Source organism: Alosa sapidissima, chromosome 3 (assembly GCF_018492685.1).
Source record: "Alosa sapidissima isolate fAloSap1 chromosome 3, fAloSap1.pri, whole genome shotgun sequence".
Lineage (NCBI taxonomy): Eukaryota > Metazoa > Chordata > Actinopteri > Clupeiformes > Clupeidae > Alosa > Alosa sapidissima.
This window is the reverse complement of record NC_055959.1, coordinates 26,844,998-26,863,476: the sequence shown is the minus strand read 5'-3', so window position 1 is coordinate 26,863,476 and position 18,479 is coordinate 26,844,998. Positions and strand designations below refer to the sequence as shown.

Below are 18,479 nucleotides of genomic sequence, written 5' to 3'. Positions count from 1 at the left end.
AGCTTCAAGCTAAGAGTGATTAATCAATCAAAAAGTTGGTCAATAAATAGATAATGTCTATAAAATATACAAACTCAGTTTTTTAAGAATGAATGAAATAATACACGTTGGAACACAGAGGAGCCACTGACAGACTTGGGAAATGTTGTGTCAAGTTTTCTAGACTTTTGAAAGAGTAGTTTTCTGCACAAAGCCATTAGTATATTAAGTGAAAATATCAAGTCTTCTTAGAAAGATGTGTCAGTTTCACAGTGGCACATTGAGCAACAGACTTAATAGAGTTAAGCTTGTTAGACAAATCCATGAGCATGGTCAGAGTCTATTGTCCCCTCAGCACAACGTCATGTACCAGGTAGCAATGAGCCCGACCAGCTGGGAGAAACCAGCAGGAGACCCGTCTCAAATCTATTGCCACCCTATCGCCATGGAGACCTCAACGGGACAATCACTTCAAAGGATTTATGGTTGAACTTTAGTTGACTCGACTCTGGAGGGCTGGCAGTGGGCTCTGGAGGCCTGACATGAACCCAAGGGCCTTAGAATCATGTGCTCCCATCATGGAAGCTCCATCGATCACATTATAAGTAGTTAGAAGTAATTAGGCATCACACTGCTGGAACAATGGAGATCAGATCTGACCTAACTGTACCCTGTTTTAAAAAGAAGTAAAAATAGACTTATTTTTCACTGCCTTCAATGATTAATTATGATAAATGCATTTGAACTTGAACAACAATAACAGCTTCTGTTGCATCATGCTCAGGGTAGAAAGGAGAAGTTTGAAACTGCATTGTCCCCACAACATAATTGTGAACCCTGCTGGGGTTGAGCAGAATTATGAAACAGATAAACAGCTTATGTATGCACCAGTGACACACAAAGAGGTGACTGTAGAACTATTTGAGGATCTGCATATAGCTCATGGACAAAAACAAAACACCATGTTTACATTTTGTGACTTACATAGACTGTGGCATATATTCGGAAATATCTATAATATGTATATTAGTAATATTTCATGCATTCTGACCAGGTTACACATTTTATTGGGTTTGATATCTTGGCAGTATCATCCCAGGGGTCTGGAGCAGGACAGGTCCAAGAGCTGAACAATGGAAGATGCCACTTGTAATACAGGTGTAGAGGATGTGAAGTGAGTGACAGACCAACAGAGAGTGAATTTGCATTGGACAGATAGCGTAAGACATACTCAAGATATAACAACCTGCTTTCACGGTTGATTAGCTCAAGCAGTATGATCAAATGAAGTCTTTAAATCTAGACATCAGCAACAAGACCAGTCGGGCGACTGCAGACCCTCGTCCTGGTCACACAATATTAACCAAAGGGAAACCAAATTCCATCATCAAAATTCAGTGGCGAATCAGGATGATCATGTTGAAGGACGGAGATATGGTGACCCTAACCCTAACCCTAACACAGTCACAAACAGATGGAGAGACAGAATGACCGGACTAAAATACCCTCCTCCCCACTACCAGTTGCTCATGGTAACTAGATAATTAGATAGAACACTTTCTAAGTCCAAACGCCCTCTCTAACCATTCACATTGGCTTTGGCAAGGTGTAGTTGCAGCTGACAGGAACCTGCACCAGTATCGTAACATCAGCGGGAGCTTTTTCTTTGTCATTAATTCAGTAGTAAAACTTACATCACCTGCTCCTCCCATTCACCCCAGCTTACTGTGGGAACTGGAAGGCTCCAGCCAGACGGTAAATAAACCCCACTAAGGTTGTTGTGTGCCTAGTCTGTTAGATGGTAACCGTGGTCTGAAGAAGTCAGTGGGCTTAGAAATGACTGGGAGTACTTTTCAGGGTAACTGCAATTGAAATAGGGCCCTTGTTAATGGAGGGTAAAAAGGCGGGCGGGCGGGCGGCGGGCTCACTGTAAGTCCTGCCGCAGAGGATTAACGGGATGGTGTCATCATGAAGTCCCCTTTGGAGCGTATTGGCCCCCTGGATGGCTGGGGAGCCCACTGTGGTTGCCTCAGATCCTGTCACTGGGGGAATCACCCTTGGAGAGTAAGCATTCAGAGAAAGGGAGAGAGAGAGAGAGAGAGAGAGATGGAGAGAAAGGAAGAGAAGAGAGTAGAATAAAATAGTGAAAGAAACTGTGGCAGTGGCATCATCTCATGAAAAAAGAAATCAATAAACAAAACACAAGTGTGGAATGCAGAAGAAAATGGGAGAAAGGAACAGAATAAACAGACAGCAAAGAATCACCTGATGCCCCCCCCTCCCTTCTCTCCCCATTCTGTGGTTGGTTTTCAGGAGCCAGGAAGAGGTTGAGTCAAACAGCTGATTCATGTGTTGAGAGTGAGGGGGGAGGCGATGGAGGGGAGGGGCTGAGGACTGGAGTGGAATCCTAATGTCGCCCCTGAGGACTGATCTACTGCCAGGCTAAAATGGCCCCCAGACTGCAAGACTACCCCTTTCATTCAGGAGAGCTTGTTCTTTCTACTTTCCTGTCTGCCTTAACTTTGTCTTGAAGGTGTGTGTGTGTGTGTGTGTGTGTGTGTGTGTGTGTGTGTGTGTGTGTGTGTGTATGTGTGTGTGTGTGTTTGTGTGTTTGTGTGTGTGTGTGTGTGTGTGTGTGTGTGTGTGTGTGTTTGTGTATATATGTGTGTGTGTGAGAGTGTGAGTGTCTAAGACTGTGTAAGTGTATCTGTGAGGCGGGTGGTTATAAAACAGTTGGAAAATAGTATTGAAAAAAGGAATTCCAAGGCACTCTCCTTCAAAATAATTTCAAAACCCTTTTTTAATGCCATTATTTCTTGAAAGAAAAGTACTGAATATTTGAATTTGATTTACGGGAACAGTCCGCTTCCAGACACATCCGGAGTGTTAGTAGAACAGTGGGAAAAAGACAAATAGCAATAACAGACACAGACAGCCAAGCCAGATAGCAGCACTGGCCAGTAACCTTCTCCAAAACAATGTCTGGTCACAGTTTGGGGCTAAGGATGATGGACCAGCCCTCCCTCCCCAAAATAGTGGAGGACAGAGAGCAATGTGCCCCCCTCTACAAAGCCCAGATCACCCGCAACAAAGGCCCATGGGGACACTGCTACCCCCATCCAACCCTCTGTCAGCATAACTGATGGGGTTCCAGAGGATCAGACACATACCAGTTAACACACACACACACACACACACACACACACACACACACACACAACACAGACACAGACACACAAACAAACAAAGATGCTTTAATACACAAAGACGCACACACACACACACACAGTAAGCATCTACTGTAGCTCGTACACTTGCACAGGTACAAAACACAACTCTACTTCAGAATACAGTATACATGGCAATAACACACTCCCAGTTATTTTTCAGTTGGTCCAGTGAGGCGTGCGTGTGTGTGTGTGTGTGTGTGTGTGTGTTTGGAGGTGTACAGTATTGGCATGTCAGAGGACTGCATGGCCAGAGGTTGACAGGGACTGGGACGGGGGCTTGTGGTCGGGTGGGGGCTGGATTTTTGGGAACACCTCTGCCACACCATGACACAAAGGCGCAATCGCCCCCATGGATAAAATAGAGGGAGAGGGGGGATTACTCCTGTCCCATAGCCGGACAAAAGGCCCTTTGTGGGGAAGAGGGTGGGTTAGCTGGGGGGTGGGGGGATTGGGATGCATAGGAATGTTGGGGGTCCCAACATCAACATGGCCAGGAATTCTGTCTGACAGCAACTGGGCAGATGTCAACAGAGCTCCAAACCATATGTACATACCTCTCATGCCTATGGTTACATGCCTAATCATACAATAGTTTTACATAGAGATCTGGAGGGATTTTAGTTCTCAATAAGAATTGTGGGGACTTCTTGCTAGGAGAAATTGCAACACATTGAGAAAATCTGGCAAGACAGCAAGACTTGTTCATCTAAGAGAAAGCAATTTGAAAACTGATTCAGGACATGGAGATTTAGTTCTGACCTTGCCTGATGTTTCAGGGCTCTCTACCGACCTGGCACATCTAGAGCAGAGCTCACAATGCTCCATAGCAACAAAGTGTAGTTTCTGTGGCAAAACACACACACAGGCTTCAAACATGTTTGCAAGAAAACAAGGCAATAAAACAACTGCTGCCAGCCGTTGAGCAGTTCCACCAGACACGTAAAGGAACCTTTGTTTGTCTTAAAGCCTCTCTCTGTCCCACTGTTACTTTCTTGGGCAGCCATCTCTCTCTCTCTCTCTCTCTCTCTCTCTCTCTCTCTGCTTTCATTCACTTCAGAGACAGGCAATTAGATAGAGAGAGAGAGAGAGAGACAGAGAAAGAGAAGGAGGCAGAACGAAACAAGTAAAGACAGGAATGATTTCACACAAAAAAGACATCAGTTCAGTAGCTTCCCTTCTCTTGACTATAATGAAAGGTCCCTATTGAAAGAGATGATGGTGACTGGCCAATGTGCTCCAGGCGGCCTCACAGACAGCTAGAGGCCACCGGCAGCAGTGTCTGATGCAGTCCAGGCTAAGGACGCGTGCGCGCGCACACACACACACACACAGCAACACACACAGTTTTATACACAGACCTTTTGGAACACTGCACTTGTGAGTATTTAATTTAGAATAAATCCAGTGAGGAGGACACAGGCCTGTCAGGCAGATATTATTTTACACACAATCACACACATACCTTTTGTGATTAATACTGTTTTCAAAGTCTTTGGTGTGTGTGTGTTTGTGTGTGTGTGTGTGGCCTTGAAGAATAAATGTGTCCAGGCTGATGAGGAGTAATCACACTGCACCACAGAACTGGACTGGACTTCCTGGCAAAATACCAGCAGGCTCTCGTCCACCAGAGTGGCCATTACAAACCAAGAACCAGACAAGACAGATGGGATATTTCAACATAATGCTTTTCTTTATTGTAAATAACTTTGATACACTGGACTTTGCACTGCAAGTCCACCGTCGTGATACATATTCATTCATGTATTTATATAGAAATTCATCAGTTGGAAATCTTCTGCTTACCCCAGGGTTCACTTTAAAAAAGATTTAATTTTCTTTTTTTATCAAACAAGGTCTTCCAAAACTTTGTGAATACTGATTTCTAGCTGCCTTGAGTCACTCACTCTAGCAGCCTTTTAATATCTCACTCGAGTCACGAGCAACACGTCGTTAACATCCCAAGAAAATAGTTCTTTAGTTTAGTCCTCTGTCTTCCATTCAGACACAGAGACAAATAAAAAATTAAAACAAAAACAAGTTGATATGGAAAAAAAACAATGTCATTAAAGAAAGAATGAAACGTTGAAATACAAAAAAGGCACCAGGTGGCGCTGTGGTCGGATTGCTGCGGCAGGAGGACCTCCAGAACCCTGAGCTAAACAAAGTCGTCATACGGCCAGGTGAAGCTGCGCCCTCTTGTGGCCAATGCGCTGTACCAGGCAGCTGGGCTGAACCCGTCCATCTTTTAAATCTCTCAAGTCTCCCACAGTGAAAATAAAGGCCCCAAACTGACCTCCACTCCTGACTTGACCACATCTGTGCGAAACCATTCACTCTGTCTTTTTGCTCTCTTCATCATGCATGCTCAATGCTCCCATAGACCACAATGCAACACACAAACATACACTCAATCTCTCACACATGACTTGGAAATCATTCTCTACTTATCTGCCATGGACCCAATTGCAATTTACTAGCCAGCCAAAGCCCAGCCTTGGTACAGGATTGGCCATTTAGAGCTGACACTTCATCCAGCCCTTTAAACAAATACACACAAACATAAACTGTGCTCTCTCTCTCTGCAAAACCAGCTGCTTTTACTATCTGGAACTACTTCTTTTATGTCCTTTAAAAAACAGTAGAAATCTCTGATGTTTCTAACATAAGCTTACTCAAATGTTGATTGGTCTAGACTCAATATCTTATAAAATATATAAAAATATATTTATGCTTGTGTTTTTTTTTTGATACACAAAAAAGAAGAAATAAAACAAACCTTTGGCCAAAACACAATAACAAACCTTTGGCCAGATATAAATAAATGAAAGAATTTCACATTAAAGCATAATAAAACCCAAAGGCTGAAGTAAAACACAACTGGTAAAGGAACAGCAATGAAACATTCATTTTCAAAAGTGCTATGATCCAAATGGGTTTAACAAAACACTGCTGCATTGAGCTTAAGGCACTAACACCTCTCTTTTAGGCCAGAGTGACCACTGACTTTTGTCTTTGACATGCATGTAGCAGATTATCTACATTTGAACAAAACTGACGGCACTTTAGGTTTTACCATGCTGTGGCAACACATAAAATTAAAAATAAAACAACAACAACAAAGGATAGATTGCAAGTTATTGGCTTTGCAGCAGTGACTTCTTTCCCCTCATGCTTCTATAGGAATATTTCTACTTGAAGGTCTGAAGACACTTAGCTGCTGCCTTTTGTATCTGACTTGCTTTAGGTTTCACCTGTTCTGAATTCTGGACTTAGTCAGCCACTATGTTATGAAGGTACTCAGTAAGAAGAGCACTGTGATGTCTCATCCTCTTCCACAATATGTCACAACAGAACCAGACCAATGAGATCATCATTGTTCACTTTGCCACTGCCAATCACTTTCAGAAAAGGTTGCTGGGACAGCGGATGTGACTATTAAAATCATTTGAACACCTGGGGCCCAAATTTAAATGCCAGGCAAAGTGCAAAGTCTATCAACAAGCAAAGTTCTCCTGCATGAACTATAGCTGTCTTGTGCCATGTGGGAGCATTGAGCAGACTCAGTGTTTGAGGGTAAGGTCTTGCTCATGGTGTTAACAGGGCCAACTCTCACACATTGGATTGGCGTGAGAGCGTGTGGAGCCAATCAAATGAATGAGTCTCACAATCAGCGAGTTGTCAGCCCTGTGTTACAGTAAATCAGCTAATTGATTTAGCCTAGTTGTTAAATTAGCTTTAGTTAGACTTAAGACTTTTTTCATCATTCAAATTAGGGCCCTAAATGTGAAATGTCATGAGGGTCTGTGCCAGATTGTCATGTCACGTGCTGTTTGTCTTTGGTTTAACCTCATATCAATGAGAAAAAGATGAATCTGTCTATTCTGCAGCTTCTTGTTGAGGACTGGATGCCTACCTTCCCCCTGCAAGTGCTGTGACTGTAATGGACCACAGGGCAAAGGCCTGAACCCAGCACAGCTAAGGGTCCTCACTTATGGCCATACCATCAGCCATCAGCAACGGCTATGTACACCCAGAGAAAAGTACACATACTGCACTTGAAGTGTGTAACCATAGTAACCACAGCGCCTTGGGGCAAGCAAGAGCATCTTTCCCCGTGTTGGGCAATTGTGTCTCTATGGCAACCCTGGAGCATTCCACTGTGGGTGGTTAAAGGTAGGGTAAGCGATGCTGGATGACGTGTTTGTTTACGTTTGTGTTTATGTTTATGTTTCTTGGAAAACACTTTTGTCTAAGGCGACTTACATTGTATTTGAACCAAAGACCAAACAAAACACACCAGAGAGGTAGCTCACCCCTCCCTTCAGTGCTCCCCGAGAAACCCCACACAGTGTTTTGTTATTGTTTGAGGGACATGCTGCCCCACCTTTCTTTGTTTCCAGTTCACGGAGCCAGGGCTGTGGAAGAAGACCGGGTTTTTTTTACAGTGTTCTCAGAGAATGAAGAGCTAACAAATGATGAGGAGATATTCGCTGAATGTTACAAAAATGGTTACATGTTAGAAAAGTAGCTTACCATCGCTTACCCTACCTTTAAAGAATCCTAACTCTACTTTTAAAGGACATGCTGAGGCAGGCAGCTGCAGCAGGGGTCAAACAGAGGGCAAACCTAAAGCTTATCAAAACTACCCGGCTAAAAGTTCCTCTGTTTGGCTAAAAACATTCATCTAAACAAAACATAATAAAACATGACACAACAAAAAAAAATTGTAAAGACATTTAAATAATTTAAACCGGCTGGACGGAATGAAAAGCAAAATAAAAAAAACATCAATCATATCGGTCATGTTATGACCCCCGTGCCTGTGTGAGGTGTGTATAGGACAACTGGTCACTTTGGCACAACATATGAGAGGGAGAGGGAGAGGCTTTAACTTTTTGGTACCCGTTCAGTTCTGTAACAGTCAGCTCATTTCAGCAAGCATGCATGCAATGCTTCCGTATACGTGAACAACCCGGTGTCGAGCATGAAAAATGAAACCTCAATGTGTATGTGTGTGTATGTGAGTGTTTCTGTGTGTGTGTATGTGTATGTGTGTGTGTGTGTGTGTGTGTGTGTGTGTGTGTGTGTGTGTGTGTGTTTATGTATACATGTGTGTACATGTGTGTCTGTGTCAGTCAATTACTCCTTTGATAACATAGGAGCAATAAGCTCCCTGGACATGGCAACACAATTGGCTTGTTCATCTCCCTGTAGGTTGGACATAAAAGTGGTAGCACACCCTGTGGCGCCACCTGCTGTTCGGAGAACTGGAATTACATAACATACGCAACTGAATAAGGCAAACATCTTGTGACTCGGAAGGATTGTGGAAATCAGGTGACCTGTTGAACATTTGGTAGTGCTGTGGATTTAGCTGACCTGGAGGAGCACTTTGACTGCTCATGTAAATATGTTGTCCATCTGGAGGGATGCTGCTGTAGGCCCCAAAAGCCTGGGAAGCGGGTAGATGAGCCAGTGGGGCCAAGGTGCCCTCAGCACTGGATCTGCGAGAAAGGGTGTCTGAGGAGCTCCTCAGCGCTGGGGCGATTCTTGGCCTCCACAAAGATGCTGCGCACAAAGTCGTGCGTGTGGGTGGAGATGTGGGACGGTAGCAAGGGGTTCGTGGGCTGTGTGGCGATCTTAAAGATGGCCGCCATGGCCTCGTATTCAGCCCAGGGGGGCTTCTCAGTCAACATCTCCACCACAGTGCAGCCCAGGCTCCTGTTATGCAGTGACACAGACAGACACACAAACACAGGGATAAACATTCTTTTACGTGTGGCACTTAAAACTAATTAACACTTTATTAAAGTCATGACATCCATTCACAGATTAACGCACACACACAAACACACACACTCCACATAACAGTGCAACAGTATGCTACTCTCCAGGCTTTTATTTCCAGGATTGCAGGAATGTTTTGGTGGAAACTTTTTCCTGGCAAAATTGTTGACAATTAAATCCTGTTATTGCTGGCTCCAAGAGGCAGCACCGGCAAAGAGCACTGATAGAGCTAGGAGTGTGTGTGCGTGTGTGTGTGTGTGTGTATGTGTGTGTGTGGAAGCTATCCCGGCATGCCTACGTTCCTGGCCCCCAGGGGTACTCAGAACTCGGAACATTCCACCCAACCAGTGCAGACTGGCTCTCAGCCAATAGCATCTCTTTCCTGATGGAAACAGCCAATCAGATAGTAGAGGAGAATCCCTGGATGGCAGGACGACGCTCCCCTTTAAAGGACCTTGCATGTTTTGGGTCTGCCTGGGTTTTAAACTTTTTGTTTGCATGTGTGTTAAAAAAAAACATTGCCCTTTAAATATGCCTTCCCTCTCTAAAAATAGATCTGTTCCTTTTCCGAAAAATGTCTTTCCTTTCCTTTCGGTCCTAAAATAGAACTTTCTCTCCTCTAGGAATGTTTCTTTTCCCCTTCACTGCCATTCCCACCGTCCACTGACCACACAGGGGTTCCCACAGCTTTGAGTGGACAGAATGAGCCATGGAGCGGTGCAGCTGAGGATGCCCAGTCTCAGCCCACTAGGGCAGTTAGCCAATGAGAAGACAGGAGACAGCAGCCCCACCCACTCTCATTATGATTCTGTCTCGTTAACAAACGCCAATATTCCAGCGGTCAAAACATCTCACACTTTCACTGGCTTTGACAACTAATTAGGCTGTATCCTGGCAACAGGTCCACTGAAGGCAAATTTTGTCTCATGAAAAAAAGTGTCATGTGGGATCAGCGTCAGAACTTGCAGCCTCTTAAATATTTGTATGTGATTTGAGCTGAAAGAACAGCAGCTATGCCAAACATATCGCCTTGATAGCATCTCCTTTCAAGACCTCTTCTGTCACAATGACAGTCACAGTTCACACTCAGACATTGTATCTTACAGGCAGTGTTAATACATAACCCTCAAATAACCTAGTAAAAGGTGTTACACAAATCAAGGCATTTTTTCCATGGCCTTGTGTTGGGTTTGTGACCCACAGTCACACAGACTCCCAGATTCCCGGCTCTCTTGTCTGGGTGTTGATCTTAGTGGAGCGGGCAATGTGCTGGGGCACAATACTACATATTACTACAATACACTATATTTCTGATATGTTGCTGATTGGATCATAAACGGCCACAGCAATGAAGAAAAGTGAAAGTGATTGATAATGACTGACTGACTATTATTGTGTTACATGCTTCAAATGTAAAGCACTTTGAGCTGCATTCTGTGTATGAAAGGGGCTATACAAATAAAGCTTATTATTATTATTATTATATTACCAGACGTCAGCCTTGCGTCCATATCCCTCGCCGCTGATCACCTCCGGGCTCATCCAGTACGGCGTGCCTGTGACGGAGCGGATGCCTGTGCTGGACATGCAGATGGTCTGCAGGCGCTTGCTGGCCCCGAAGTCGCCCAGCTTCACGTTACCCACCGAGTCCCGCAGGATGTTGGCACCTGTGTGGAACAGGACTCAAGGGGGTCAAAAAGGGAACAGCTCATCTTCGCAGATGGTTCTACAAAGGTTACTGACAACAGGATCTTCAGTTTGCAATAAAAGGTGTCAGAAGGACCCATGACATTGATGATGCTTCCCTTTAGCATGACTGTGGTACGGCTCCAACCTCTACAAGCTCACTCTGTTTATTAGGCCAAAACAACGTGACAACAAGGTGATTAATCCTAAAACGTACACTTTTATTTAATTTAGACCTTATTTTATAATATATCTACTGCACATTCATTTCAACACTTTGAACAAAAAAAAAACCTTAGTCTAATGTGGATTCAGTGCTCCACAAAAGCACCTCATGGTGATGTGCTTGTCTGTGGATAACTCTGTCTACAGGGCAAGGATCCCATCACTGCTCCAGACATCTTTACCTTTGATATCTCTGTGGACGATCATGTTGCTGTGGAGGTAGGACATGCCCTCCAGGATCTGCCGCGTGTATTTGCGGGTCACATTCTCCGTCAGCGCCCCGTACGCCTTCAGCTGGTCCTTCACCGAGCCCTGGCACACAGAGACACGACTGTTTACACAACACTGTCCTGACTCTGCCTGTCACATCACTCTGTCAGCACCCTGGTAATGACTGCTAAAGTATCATAGTTCAATCATCATAGTTCAACTCATGACATTAATCCCTCTACATTGTCATGCATCTATTCAGACAGCCAGGATGCTGCAAATTGTTTCGGAAGAAACTGTCAGATCAAAGACCGTCTCTCTGGCAATTCTCACATGAGGACCAGATCGACTGCCTTTTCAAGAAAACAAAATGATGAAATTGGCTGTAAACCTTCAATCCTTTTCATCTGTGTTGAATGTGACAGGACAAAGCCAAAGGCTCATGATGAAGTCAGTTGCTCATGGTGACAAGAAGCTACCAGTCAGTCAGTCTGGTGGTAAGATTGTGTGGGGTGTGAGAGAGGGTGTCGTCGTACCCCTGGCATGTACTCCATGAAGATGGTGAGGGTCTTCTCATTGTGGTCCCGCAGACAGCCGTAGTACTGGACAATGCGCTCGTGGTGCAGATTCTTCAGCAGCTGAATTTCACACTCCAGAGCACTGACCTCCTGAGGAGAGAGAGAGAGAGGAAGAGAGAGAGAGAGAGAGAGAGAGAGAGAGAGAGAGAGGAAGAAAGAGAAAGAGGGGGAGGAGAGAGAGGGAAAGAGAGAGAACTTTAACAATCACTTCTAACCATAACAAAACCAAATGTCACAGCGAGATAAAGTGAGAGAGAAAGACAGACAGGGTCAGATAAGGTTTACAAGAGACACAGAGACAAACCAACTCCCCCATGAAACAACCTCCACTGGACTGCCTGAACGATTGCCACAGAGAAGGGATGAGAGACAAAAAGAGAGAGAGAGAGAGAAAGTAAGAAATGTACATAAATTAGCACAAATTTGTGCTACCAGACCTCATTAAAATGCCAGACTTTAGGATTAAACAACAACTGATTAATATCAGGGCATCCACAAGTCATGATGTGTGTGTTTGTGTGTGTGTGTGTGTGTGTGTGTGTGCGTGTGTGTGTGTGTGTGATTGTGTATGTGTGTGAGTGTCTGGGGTTGTGCGTAAGTGCATATGAATGTAAGTTCATATGCCTGGAAAAGGGAGGCAACAGAAGGTCCCAATACTCCCACTATACACAAACATGCACACAAACACACAAACACACACATACACACACACACGCACAAACGCACAAACGTGCACACACACACACACACACAAACACACACACACATACACGCACAAACGCGCACACACACACACACACACACACAAACACACACACACATACACACACACACACACACACACAGACATGGGCACACATCATGCTTACAAACACAGCACACAGCCACTACCCCCTCCCCCTCCACTGAGATACAGGAAGTGACAGTGCATGTTTTTTCAGGGGTAGACAGGAAAGGATTTCAAAAAAATACAGTGAGAGCGCAAGGAAACAAGATAGAGAGAATGAGAAAAAAGAGAGACACTGAAAGTCTGTTTTTCTCTCGGCCTTTCCCCCCTCTTCTTGTGCCATGCTGGCTTCGTATTGTGCGCACTAGAGGCATCACGAGGCAAAAACCTGAACCTTGAAACAAACACAAACACACAAAAACAAACATAAACAAACACAGCTGTGGAGGCTTACGCAGCGCTCCACCACGGGGTTGGTTGTGGTTTGGCTTCCCCTGCAGTCAGGGATAGATTTCATCCCAGGCCTGGGTTCCACAGAGAGAGAGAGAGACAGAGAGAGAGAGAGAGAGAGAGAGAGAGAGAGAGAGAGAGAGGGAGAGAGAGAGAGAGAGAGAGAGAGAGAGAGAGAGAGAGAGAGGGAGAGAGGGAGAGAGGGAGCTCTTTTTTCCATGCTACAGTTATTCCATCCAACGGTTCCAGTGTCCTTTAGCTGTGCCTGTAACTGTGACTGGAGATCCTGGATGTCTGCCCTAACTCCCTGTCTCTCCTTCTGCGTGTCTGTGTGCGTGTGTCTGTGCGTGCGTGTCTGTGTGCGCGTGTGTGTGTGTTTGTGTGTGTGTGTACCAGCACCTCGTGAGAAGGCAGGACTTGAGAAAGTGAAGTGTGTGTTTTTGTTTTGGTGCATGTGGCTGCTCCAGTGAGCAGCGAGCTTCCGCAAGGTCTTACCTTGCTGGTCTCCGGGCTGTCTGGGTCAAACTGGACCTGCTTGGCGGCCAGCTCCCGGCCCGTGTCCACGTCGTAGCAGAGGTAGACCCGGCCGAAGGCCCCCTGGCCCAGCAGCTTGCCCCTCCGCCACGTGACGGGGGCACTAGGGGCTGCAGGGGTCAAATGGAGAGACAGCAGGGTTAGGACACAGTTCACCATCATGGGTCTTACACTACCTGTATCTTTCATTGATGGTCATGCACTGGCAGAATGTGACATTAAAAAGCATGAAACCTAAAGGAAACAGCACTGTATCATGGGTAGGCAAGTAAGACTGTATATGTCATATGTATGTGTCATATGGATGTGTCATGCATATGTGTGTATGTCCATCTGATTTTGCTGTGTTCATGTGTGTGTGCATGCGTGTGTATGCATGCTTGTGTGCATGAACATGTGTGTGTGTGTGTGTTTGTAACTGGGCCTCTCCCACTCACACTTGTGGGCGACAGGTCTGTCCTGCGGCCGGAGGCGTCCCTGGGCGTCCACCATCTGCCAGCTGCTCAGGCTCTCCTCGCTGCCGTTGAGCGAGCGCCGCGACGGCACCAGGGTGAACAGGTTCCCCTGCGGCCGCCGGATCCGTGGAAACGTCCGCCGCCCTGCGGGGGAACAACAGACGCCACAGCGTCACCACGAGAGCATGAAATGCAAAAGAGGCTTAGAGACCCTAAGAAGGTCGCGGCCGCCCCCGAGACCGCCAGGAGTCAAGGGCGTGGCATTTTGGGGAAAAAGGGAAAAGAGTTGAAAGGGGCGACTCTGGAACATGCCCAAGCTCACCAGCCCCAGTTCTGCCAACAACTGCCTCAGTAGACTCCCAGCAGCCCTATGCTGGGAAATATTGCTAACAGCTATGGATGGGATGGGGGGAAGCTACAAGCTAAGCTAACGGTAACAGAGACAGGGCCTGGAGGAGGGAGTGTGATGAGTTGCTGTGGCAACAGAGGCGTATAGTACCTTCACTGAGGTCCTTGTGGTGCAGGGAGACATGGTATCTCCGTGGGTATGTTCCACCCTTGCCAACCTTGTCATAGGCATGATTCTCGCGGTTCTCTTCTGGAACAAAGAGAGAGAGAGAGAGAGAGGCAGAGAGGGAGGGACAGGGGAAAGAGAGGAGGATTATGGGAAGCCCGTGAGGATGACAAACACTAACAACTTTTTCACAAGAGCATGGAGGAGGCTTAACTGACAAGACACACAGTGTGGCATCCTTTCCCAAAAAACGCCACACGCTGTTGCGCCACTAACAGTTTGGCCGTGGCTGAATATAGGCCAGTCTGGCCCAGGCAGTATCTCCAGCACCCACCTGCAAAATCCTGGCGGTTGTCGGGGTAACTCTTCGCTCGGTGCATGCGTGACTTCCTAAGGGACGGACTGTGGGAATGGCAGCGACGAGTTAGTTTGTTTTTGGGGCCAAACACCAACAGAAGGCAACTGACTTTCTCCCTGACTTTCCTCAGTTTCCACTTTTCCTCAGTTTCCAAATAGACTTGAAGTGCCTCACTGTGTGTAGGTGTTTAGCTGATGTGCATCTATTTCACCCCCCACTCCCGAGTTTCCTCACCTGTCTGAGTTGCTGTCGAGTGATTGACAGCTGCCAGAGACAGAGTTCTCAGCACTACTCCAGGGGCCCAGCACCTAAGGACAAGGCAAAGGAGGCAAAGGAGAGAAAAGAGGTTTTTGGAGTGTGTGATCACACAGCTGGATATGACACATGGTTAAGTTTGAGTGAAACTGTATGTTGACTGTATGTGTGCATGTATTTAGATTGTGACTGTGTAAGTGTGTGTGTGTGTGTGTGTGTGTGTGTGTGTGTGTGTGTGTGTGTGAGTGTGTTATTCAGAGAAACTTACAAAATGAGGAGTAACATTCAAGCTGCAATGCAGAGGAGACCATATAGGTAGCAATACATCCTACAGTAATAAACACTACTACCAGAGGATGAGAGTGCAGGAGTATAAGCACTAGTCAAGTGTACTGAAGGAGAGAGTGGTAGAATGTAGGGGGGGTGAAGAGGTTTTTGGAGTGTGTGATCACACAGCTGGATATGACACATGGTTAAGTTTGAGTGAAACTCAACTGTATGTTGACTGTATGTGTGCATCAATGTATTTAGATTGTGACTGTGTAAGTGTGTGTGTGTGTGTGTGTGTGTGTGTGGTAAGTGCATGGATTGGTAGAAGTCAGGAGAGGAGGTACTCTTGAAAGAGTTGGGTCTTCTGTGACTTACGCAGGGGTCGCCGGTCTCGGGGATGAACTCGCCCTCGCTGTTGATGCTGGTGTAGGAGCCCTGGCGGGCGATGCGCTGCTGCCGCTCAGGAACGTAGCCGGGGGGCGGAGAGCTCCTCCCAGTGTTCTGCGCGCCTGCGAGAGGAGAAAAAACATCTCTGTCATCTCTTGGTAGAAAAAAACAGTAAAAGAAAAACAACCATTTTCATGTAAAAAACTCCTAATTAATGTCATGCTCTGGGTTGACCACTGAAGCATGCAAACCAGCTAGTGTCAGCCAGGCTTTCTTGCAATGTCACATTGGTACCACGTGTGGCACTGTAATAAATACAATGCAACATTTGCAAATCAATGGCAGAGTGCTGTGTAGCTGTGTACAACTCGAATCCTACAGAATCCGGCACAGCTGGGGGCGCTGTGGCGCAGCAGACTACAGCGTCCGTACCATACACGGGTCCGAGTGCCCACGGGGACCCAGGTTCGAGTCCGACCTGCGGTCATGTCCCGATCCCACCCCATCTCTCTCTCCCATTCACTTCCTGTCTGTCTTCACTGTCCTATCATAATAAAAGCAAAAAGCCCAAAAAATATACTTAAAAAAAAAAAAAAAAGAATTCTGCACAGCTTCCTCAAGTTATCGTCACCTGTATCCAGAACTGCCCAGTTTCCATCAGTGTGTCTACCGTTGTCATGCACAAGTTTGGGAATACAATCCTATTAACATTTGATTTTTAAGTGGAAGCTATGACTGTTCCTTTTTTGCGACTGAAACACTGGAACAGATCCTTACATAATGTTCCTACACTACAGACTGGAGCAATGATCTCTCCTTATTGTGCCAGCTGAGTAAGAGTTATGTGATGAATTGCCCACGCTAACATCAGTGCTGATACTGGCGCCGACTACAGTCATGGACTCGCCGAGCTTATTAAATCCAGCTCAGAGTGGAAGAGCTATTACAGCTATAAACAATGAATAAAGCAATTGTTTGAAAAGTTTCCCCACTGCCAGGCGGGGGAACTATAAAGAAATTGAGCTTTTATGCAGCCACCATCTCACAGAAAAATGTCATACTAATGGTCACACACACACACACACACACACACACACACACACACACACACACACATACACATACAGTAAATTAACAGACTCACAAATACACATACGCACACGCACCAAAACTTTCTCTCTTCTTCTGTGCCCCTTCTGTGTGTCTTTCTCTCTCTCTCTCTCTCTCTCTCTCTCTCTCTCTCTCTCACACACACACACACACACACACACACACATACACACATGCTTGCGCACACGCGCACACACAAACCACTCTCCCATTCGGTACATCTCCCTGTTCTAAAAAGCTAAAAAAGCTCCTGGTCTGAACTAGGCCAATGGCACGGCAGGCTAATAGTGTCTGGAAATCTGATTGGCTGCTGTCCAGCGAGCCATTGTAGAGCAGCTAGTGATGGTGAACAGGAAAAGGAAGAGGAGCCACTGAGTGGAGGAGGAAGTCAGAGAAACAACAGAGAGAGAGGGGAGGGGGGAGGGGGGCAGAATGAGGGAGGAAGAGAGTGTGTGTGTGTGTGTGTGTGTGTGTGTGTGTGTGTGTGTGTGTGTGTGTGTGTGTGATTGTACGTGTTTGTGTGTGTGTGTGTGTGTGTGCGTGCGTGTTTGTGTGTGTGCGTGCGTGTTTGTGTGTGTGTGTGTGTGTGTGTGTGTGTGTGTGTGTGTGTGTGTGTGTGTGTGTGTGTGTACAAGACTACCGTAGGAGGAACATGACAGAGACTTTGCCAGAGGAACAACAATGACAAAGATAGCGAAAGTAAAGGGATTGCAAGACACGGGTCAAATAGGGAAGCACCAATCTGCTATGCTAGACTAAATACTTACTGAGTTTAAAAGACCCTATTATGTAATGCTATGATGCAAATTTCCACTACCTGCGATTTGGTATCAGCTTCAAATAAATGAGGAATATGGTCTTGTGAAGGGCAGATACACACACCTGTCGTTTTCACTGGTCATCCAGCCTAAGCACTATGTAGTTCTGTTGATCGGGTTGGAACACCCTGCTGATAATGTAAGCAAAGCTTTCACAGCTAATTGCCAAAAGCAAGCTTTTATCTGTGCTAACTGGGCTGTTGAGGGTTTTTTTGTTATTTATTTTTTGTTTTCAAGGTAGGTAGCTCGCTATTTTTACACCAAAACTCAATAATCCTGCTTCAAAGCACTTGATCATATATTTTATGGCAAGTTTACTGTAATATAAGTCACTGCTGGCCCAGTTACTGTTCTTTTCATTGCAAAGGTACAGTATGCAGTGTAAAAAGTCTAATACGAAACTCTGCCCACACGTAATGGCTTGACGTAATTCTGAGATAACAGGTACAATCCCCACTCATAGTTATCCTTCATTTCAGTTATAGAATAAGTTGTAGAATGTAGTGTGAATTATACTGTATATTTCAGATTCAATAATGCAATGAAAAGCAAAGAAACTAGATGTACCGCAAAGCGGTACAAAATATGACTGCCGCTCAATCCTGCACATTCTCTCCACAAAAATATATCACACTTGTCAATTTGTCTCCATCTCCTACTCCATCTCCTCTTGCAACTTTTGTGTATCTAAATGAGTGTGTGCATGTGTGCGTTTGCTTTTGTGTATGTGTGTCTGCTTACCTGCATATGTGTATGTTTTATGTGTCTTTGTGTGTGTGTGTTCGCATGTGTTTGTTCGCTTGTGAGTGTGTGTGTGGGGGTAATATGGTGTCTGTGTGTGTTTATATGTGTGTGTGTGTGCGTGCCTGCTTGCCTGCATGTGTGTTTTTTTTATGTGTGTGTGTG

General features: G+C 45.6%; 1 protein-coding gene across 3 annotated transcripts in view; it reads right to left on the bottom strand.

Moving 5' to 3' along the window:
• Positions 1-4,878: 4,878 nt before the first annotated feature.
• The window catches only part of map3k3 (mitogen-activated protein kinase kinase kinase 3), a 27,964-nt gene continuing 14,363 nt past the window's right edge, over positions 4,879-18,479 (bottom strand). For 2 of the 3 annotated variants that reach the window (XM_042084867.1, XM_042084866.1), the window contains 10 exons: positions 15,634-15,767; positions 14,968-15,041; positions 14,710-14,777; positions 14,361-14,459; positions 13,844-14,005; positions 13,368-13,516; positions 11,654-11,785; positions 11,090-11,219; positions 10,486-10,663; positions 4,879-8,930 (listed from right to left, as the gene is read on the bottom strand). In XM_042084867.1, coding sequence (XP_041940801.1) covers positions 8,702-8,930; positions 10,486-10,663; positions 11,090-11,219; positions 11,654-11,785; positions 13,368-13,516; positions 13,844-14,005; positions 14,361-14,459; positions 14,710-14,777; positions 14,968-15,041; positions 15,634-15,767 — 1,355 coding nt within the window. In that variant the 3' untranslated portion in view covers positions 4,879-8,701. The remainder of the gene's footprint in view (positions 8,931-10,485; positions 10,664-11,089; positions 11,220-11,653; positions 11,786-13,367; positions 13,517-13,843; positions 14,006-14,360; positions 14,460-14,709; positions 14,778-14,967; positions 15,042-15,633; positions 15,768-18,479) is intronic. The other variant, XM_042084868.1, reaches the window with a different exon arrangement.